The 6,963-nt window shown below is 42.1% G+C and overlaps 1 protein-coding gene across 2 annotated transcripts in view; it reads right to left on the bottom strand.

Moving 5' to 3' along the window:
• Positions 1 to 5,081: 5,081 nt before the first annotated feature.
• Positions 5,082 to 6,963, bottom strand: part of RIN2 (Ras and Rab interactor 2) — a 258,782-nt gene continuing 256,900 nt past the window's right edge. For both annotated transcript variants that reach the window (XM_011979525.1, XM_011979524.1), the window contains one exon: positions 5,082 to 6,910. In XM_011979525.1, coding sequence (XP_011834915.1) covers positions 6,587 to 6,910 — 324 coding nt within the window. In that variant the 3' untranslated portion in view covers positions 5,082 to 6,586. The remainder of the gene's footprint in view (positions 6,911 to 6,963) is intronic.

The raw sequence follows: 6,963 nt of genomic DNA, 5'->3' as shown, positions 1-6,963 counted from the left end.
TAAAGAGAATTAATCACGTCAGCCTCTGTATTCTTCTTGGTAGAGCACCAAGTTTTAAAGAATAGTGCTTTTAAATAATATAAATGTACATATAAATTCTATGTAAATTAGTGAATATGATAAAGTAAAAGGGGAAAAAAGTGGAGGAAAGTTGTTTAAACAATCACTGACTATAATTATGCTTTTACTTAAATAATAATTCCTTTTTGGGAAATACTGTTTTAGACTCTTGTGTAGGCAGAGATGGTTCCTCTCAGGATTTCGCTCTGGCAATGACTGGGAAGCTAGCAACACGTCTCTGCAACCTGCCTTGCTCCCTTTGCCTTTCTTGGTGAAAGTCACCCCTGGCTATGGGCCCTGATGATGCTTTTGACCAGCAGGGAATACTGGGGAAAATGAGCTACTCCGAGCTCACACGCACACACCACCATCACTGCCATCACCACCATCAGCAGTAACAGCAATGAAGTTGGGCCGGGCGCGGTGGTTCATACCTACAATCCCAGCACTTTGGGAGGCCAAGGCGGGTGGATCACGACGTCAGGAGATCGAGACCATCCTGGCTAACACGGTGAAACACCATCTCTACTAAAAATATAAAAAATTAGCCCAGCGTGGTGGTGGGCGCCTGTAGTCCCAGCTGCTGAGGAGGCTGAGGCAGGAGAACGGCGTGAACCCTGGAGGCGGAGCTTGCAGTGAGCCGAGATCACACCACTGCATTCCAGCCTGGGTGACAGAGCAAGACTCTGTCTCAATAAATAAATAAATAAAATAAATAAAGTTAATAACTAGTTTTCACTTTAGGTTTGATCTTCCTACATTGAGCAACCTGCCCCAGTACATTTTTCTTAAACCTTTGATACCCATTACTGCCTTTCTTCTGTTTCACGAGAAACTTGCCAGCAGATAATAGCATGAATGGGTAGGCAGAAATAAGCAGTAGGGGTGAAATGCCAAAGCAGTCAATTATCTAATGATCGTAATAAGTAACATTTAACCGTGCTTATGATGTGGTGCCTGGATGTTCTAAGCACTTTGCATGGATTAATTTATGTTTGCCTTACAGCAGCGACTGAAGAGGAAAGATGCTATTTTCATCCTTGGCTAGTAACACATACATATGTTTGATAGGATGCATGTGTCTGTTCCTTTGTAGATGTAACCTGTGAATGTGTTTTTATTTTATATGCACAGGCAGTCTTTTTTTTTTAACTTTTAAATCAACCCTAGTTGATATGCTAGAACCGCACTCTCCAATATGGTAGCCACCAGCCACATGTGGCTATTGATTATTTGAGACATGGCCAGTGTGAAATGAGATGTGCTGTAGGTGCAAAATGCACACATGACTTTGAAGACAATATAAAAAATAAAAGAATGTAAAATACCTCTTTAATATTTTTGATTAATTGTTGAAGTATATTTGAGATATCATGAGCTAAATAAAATTACTAAAATTGATTCTACCTATTTCTTTTTGCTTTTTAAAATTGTGCCCACTAGTAAATGTAAAATTACCTATGTGACTTGTTTTATATTTCTAAGGGATAGCACCAGGCTAGAAGTACATGTTCCATGGTCCTCTGCCAGCCAAATCAGGTTGAGAACGCATGCTTGGTTAGGTGTCAGTGGCCTTGGTTAGGCAAGGTGTTACTTCTCCCAGGTGTGTTTTTATATTAAAATCCACATTTTGATCTAAACTAGTAGTTTTCACAGCAGAAGCACCTTGGAAGTTTAAAATAAATATGGCTGGCTGGGTTGCCTCTGCAGAGATTCTGATGGTCCGGGCAGCTGGGGCATTAGGAGTTTTAAAAGGCTCCAGGTGACTTCAAGCTGACAGCCAAAACTGAGAGCCATCTATTCAAATGGAACAGCCGACACTGAGTCTTGGTGACCGACAGTGTGGGCGGGTGATGTTTGCAGTGGGTCCAGGTTCACACTTTTTGAGTCTCTCGTTGGAACTACAGAAACAAACTGTGGAAAGGATCAGAGCCTGCTTTTTGGCAAGGAGCCTTGGAATAGAGTTAAGAGCACCCTCAAATCTATGGTATGAGGGAAAACCCAGCCCACAGAATCATGGTGGGGAAATGGGAAGAAAGGGAAGCAATGGAGCTAATTATGTGTAGTGATATTTCCCCCAGGAAACCGAAGACGGGTTACAAAGGTGAAGGCTGTCTAGGAGCTCCTCCCTGGTCACCCGTGGTCCTCAGGTTCCAAGCCCCTCTTCACAGGCCGCAGGATCTGACCAGCCCCATTCCCCAGCAGTGAGAAATGAGGGTTGGCTATAGTAGTTCTAATGTGTGCACTCAAAGGAAATACTCAGATTCATTAATGTAATGATATTCTAAGTGTCTTATATAGAGCTTCAGAATTCTGGCAAATTCTACTTTTAAATGGGAGACTTTGTATTAGACTCGAGATAAGAAACTCCTCCCCCACCCCCACCCCCAACCGCCTCACTCCAATTGAAGCTTCTCCAGGGAGGTTTCTGAGGGGAGGCCTTGGTTACACTTTCTCAACTATTTGGGATGCTGAGGGGGTAGATCCCTTGAGTTCAGGAGTTTGAGACTAGCCTGGGCAACATAGTGAGACCTCATCTCTGCAAAAAATAAACAAAAATTAACTGGGCATGGCGGTGCATGCCTGTAGTCATAGCTAGTCAGGAGGCTGAGATAGGAGGATTGTGCTTGAGCCCAAGAAGTTGAGGCTGCAGTGAGCCAAGATAGCATCATTGCATTTCATTTCAGCTTGAGTGACAGTCACACCTTGTCTCAAAAAAAAAAAAAAAAAAAAAGGTTATATGCCCACACCTTCACACCTTTCGGAATAATTATTTTTTTAACTTCCCATACCTACGTTTCTTGCAAAGCTAGTATCCATGTGGGAAAGGTTTGTGCCAGCTGCCACCATTTTTGATGTTGGAGTAAAATTGATCTTTTTCTAATCAGAACCTGTTTCTTGAGAAAAATGCCAGATGTTTTCCTCCTCCCTCCCTCTCTGCATTCTTTTTTCTTTTCTTTTTTTTTTTTTTTTTTTTTTTTTTTTTTTTTTTTTTTTTTTTTTTTTTTTTTTTTTTTTTTTTTTTTTTTTTTTTTTTGAGACTGAGTCTTGCACTATTGCCTGGGCTAGAGTGCAGTGGCGTGATCTCAGCTGTCTGCAACCTCCGCCTCCTGGGTTCAAGGGATTCTCCTGCCTCAGCTTCCCGAGTAGCTGGGATTACAGGTGCCTGCCACCATGCCTGGCTAATTTTTGTATTTTTAGTAGAGACAGGGTTTCACCGTGTTGGCCAGGCTAGTCTTGAACTCCTGACCTCAAGTGATTCACCCGCCTTGGCCTCCCAAAGTGCTGGGATTACAGGCGTGAGCCACCATACCCAGCCCCTCTCTGCCTTCTTTACTTCCTTTCCTTATCACCTATTTAGGATTTCGCAATGTTAGGTGATTTCTTTTCCATATTTCCAACTGAATTAGAGTTAACTAAATGACAAAAAGTACTTTTGGTCTCAAATTCATCATCATGAAAATGGGCCGAAAAAATGAGGACACTTAGAATTTCACTATCAGATACTGCCAGATGATTAAAACACCTGTATTCCACACACACTGTGCCCTTCTGAGTCCTTCTTGTGCTGTTTCTATTTCTCTCAGATTGCTGGCAAGTGACCAGGTGTGACTAGGTGTGACCAGGCATGACCAGGCGTTAAAGAAGTGCTCCCTCATTTCAAGTCTCTTAAAGATGAAGGTAACAGCTGCCCAATGAGGATGGAACCGCATTTGTGAATGGAAGCACTCATAGCTGGGTTTCCTGTACTTTGTATTTTCTTATAGATCTCAAGTTGTAACTTCCACATAATATGAACTACTTCAACAGTTTCTATTTCTATTCTATGTCCCTGGGGAGTGGGGGTGGTGCTAGAGTGAAAGGATTTGGCAGTGCGTGCAACATAAAAAAAAAAAAATCCCTTCCTTTGGCCGGCATTCAACTTTTATAACATGTTTTTATTTTTACTTTTTTTGGGGGGAAAGACAGGGTTGCTCTGTCGTCCAGGCTGCAATGCAGTGGTGTGATCGTAGCTCACTGCAGCCTTGGGTTCAAGCGATCCTCCCACCTCAGCTATAATGTATTTTTAAATTTGGAAATGCATTCTCCTCTTCCTCCACCCAGCGTTATATTTTTACTCTCCTCTTATTCCCTCCAACCTTCACCCAAGTCTGTTTCCTGGCAATTTGAGAAGTGAGAAATGCCTGCGTGGGGGAAAAAGTGGAGGCACATGTTGTGTTGTAATTTTAACAGGGAAGCATTGCCCAATGACAAAACCAGGGACTGTCTTGTGATGTCGCTTTCTGCCCACGCTACCTTTTCCTCTTCTGAGCTCGCTCTCATCCCGCAGAAGGCTGCAAGGCTGCCTCGCATGCAGAGGCTGTGACCTGCTTTAAATCAACAAAGCATGATGATCTTAGTTTGAAGAGTTGGGAGGACAACCATACGGATTGAGCTCTCAACGTTTAGTTCGTTGTAAATATCAAAAGCAGGCAGCCCATTCAGTCCTCATTCTGATCTTTACGGATCTCTCCCACTGATGAGTTAGAAACCCTTTTAAACTCATGTTTTCCTTCCTTCAGCCAGGAAGGATTTATTGAGCACTTACTATTAATATATGCCAGGCACCGTTCCAAGCAGGGGGAGTATAGCAGCGAGGAGACCAAGCCTCTGGCTGTCAATTTTGAAACAGCACTGAACTTTCAGCCAGGGCATTGCAGAGGCTGCGTGAGGACAGGGTGGGGCTGTTTGCAGGGCCCCAGCTAACTCCATGTTCAAATTACCTGTGATTTTCTCTAAGTCCGACCGAGCCAAGTACTGTACTAGATAACAATGGAAACACTTTCAGGGGGAGGATGATCTTTTCCTTCTGCTCCTTAACTTTTGCCCCATATCAGGAGGAGCTTCTGAGAAATGTGAGCTTTTCTGCTTAGCCCCTCAATACATCGTCTAACCACAAACCCTGGCTCGTATTTCATCTGTCCATGACACTGTGTGGTGCATGAATATATTCTTACTCTAAAGAAAAACAAAAAACCAAAGGATATTTCAAAAATTATTTTCACACATGATTATCATACAGTATTACAATGTATTATGTGCAAAATTCCATTTAAAAAATCATTTACAAAAGTACAACACAGTATGTGCTGAGGGTTCTAGTTCAACAAAAGCCAAGGCTAAAAAAGGTACAAGGTACAAAGCCAACCAAATTAGATGACTATGCATCTTTACACAGTACAATAACATGTTTTTGTAACTACCTGTGTTACATGGATACAAGACCCTCATAGTTTGTGCACCTGCAAGCTGGTTTTATTTAACGTTAAGTTTAACTTCACTGCAGGTTCTGATAATGTAGTTTTTTTTTTTCTGCATTTTCGAATTCTTCTCCATTATACAGCACCTTATTTAACTCAACAAAAGCCACATTATACATTACTTGGTTTCTGGTCCCAATAATTTGATGCTGTTAGTTTTAATTTCTATGGAAAAGGGAGAAAAGGTGTTCTTCTTGATTTTTATTTTTCTCAAGGGGCTTTCAAAAGCAAATCACACATGGAATAGATTTTGCCAAACCTCATTGCATATTTACAGTATTTTAAGCGTAGGTGGTTCCTTCTATCTCTTTTTCTACATCTTTCGAAGAGCCTGAACCAGCAGACTGCACTCCTCAGTCCTTTGTTAGAGTCCGTATTTCTCTCACTACCTCTCGCTACATTCATTTCTTTCCTTATTCTCAGCATCATTTGTTTAAAAAACAAAACAGCAAAACACCACTAAACGTGAACAAGAGAACAGTACATCCGATTTCCAAAGGCATTCTGTGGCCAGTGTCAGGAATACGTTGCTTTAAGAAATCCAGCAGTCTCTCCCCACAAAGTTGCCAAAACATCCAGTTACAGAAGAGAGACTTTAAAAATGCAATACTCTCAAATCCAGCAAGAGATTTATTTTTGAATATTAAATGTTAAAATCACATGCATAATTATAGAATATTTTAAAGTTACAAAAATATTTTAAAAACCAATCCTGACAGTTTACCTGCAACTGCTATAAAAATTTCTATGAAATATATAAAAACATGAAGGCTCTTTGTAAAAAAAAAAAAAAAAAAGGAAAAAGGAAAAAGGAAGGCAGGAAGGGATGAGGCCATCCACAGGAGTGAGAATCACCTGACGCACTGCATCGCAAACATCTGCTGTTGAATTCAAAAGAACTTGTATCTGAAGTGTTTCTTCTGCACATATACATACATGTAAGCCAACCTAGAACCTGACTGGGGGTAGGTAGCAAACAATCTCAGGACACTTCAACCATCAAATGCAATTCTCCATTGCCAAAAGGGAATCCTACTGTTTCACGAACCTCAGCTACCTTGCGTGGCTAAAGTTGCCCTTGGCTGAGTTGGCCTGTGGATGGCTTAGTCACTAAACGGAGGGGTCCCCGAGGAGGTGACTGCTTTTCAAGCTCAAGCACATAGAAGCCAGAAGGCAAGGCTTCCAGCTCCCCTTTGGATGCACCACTGGGAAGTCCTGCCTCTCTTCTAGGAGGTGGTGAGGTCATCTTCTCCGTTCTGGAAAATGACGCCGTAAGGATCGTTCTTGATGCGTTTGTAGACAAAGTGGAAGATGTGGGGCTGTGGTCGACTGTGCAGCTCTGCCTTGATTTTTTGAGGGTAAGTGTCCTCTGCCAGCTGCTGCCATGTCTCGTCAACGAAGAGAAAGAGGCTGTACTCCTCAGGGTCCCCCACCTTGAACTTCTCAGCGCAGATCTGACACACATCCTCAGTGGTGATATAAGGTCTCACAAGGAGCGTCTTTCCTGTGCAACCACTGTTGACCTCCTGAAATGCAACTCGGAGGTAATTCTGCAAGTGGAAGAGGAATGTTGAGACAGTCAGAAGAGAAAACTAGATAGTGA

Source organism: Mandrillus leucophaeus, unplaced genomic scaffold (genome assembly GCF_000951045.1).
Source record: "Mandrillus leucophaeus isolate KB7577 unplaced genomic scaffold, Mleu.le_1.0 Scaffold202, whole genome shotgun sequence".
NCBI lineage: Eukaryota > Metazoa > Chordata > Mammalia > Primates > Cercopithecidae > Mandrillus > Mandrillus leucophaeus.
This window is presented reverse-complemented; position numbering and strand designations above follow the sequence as displayed.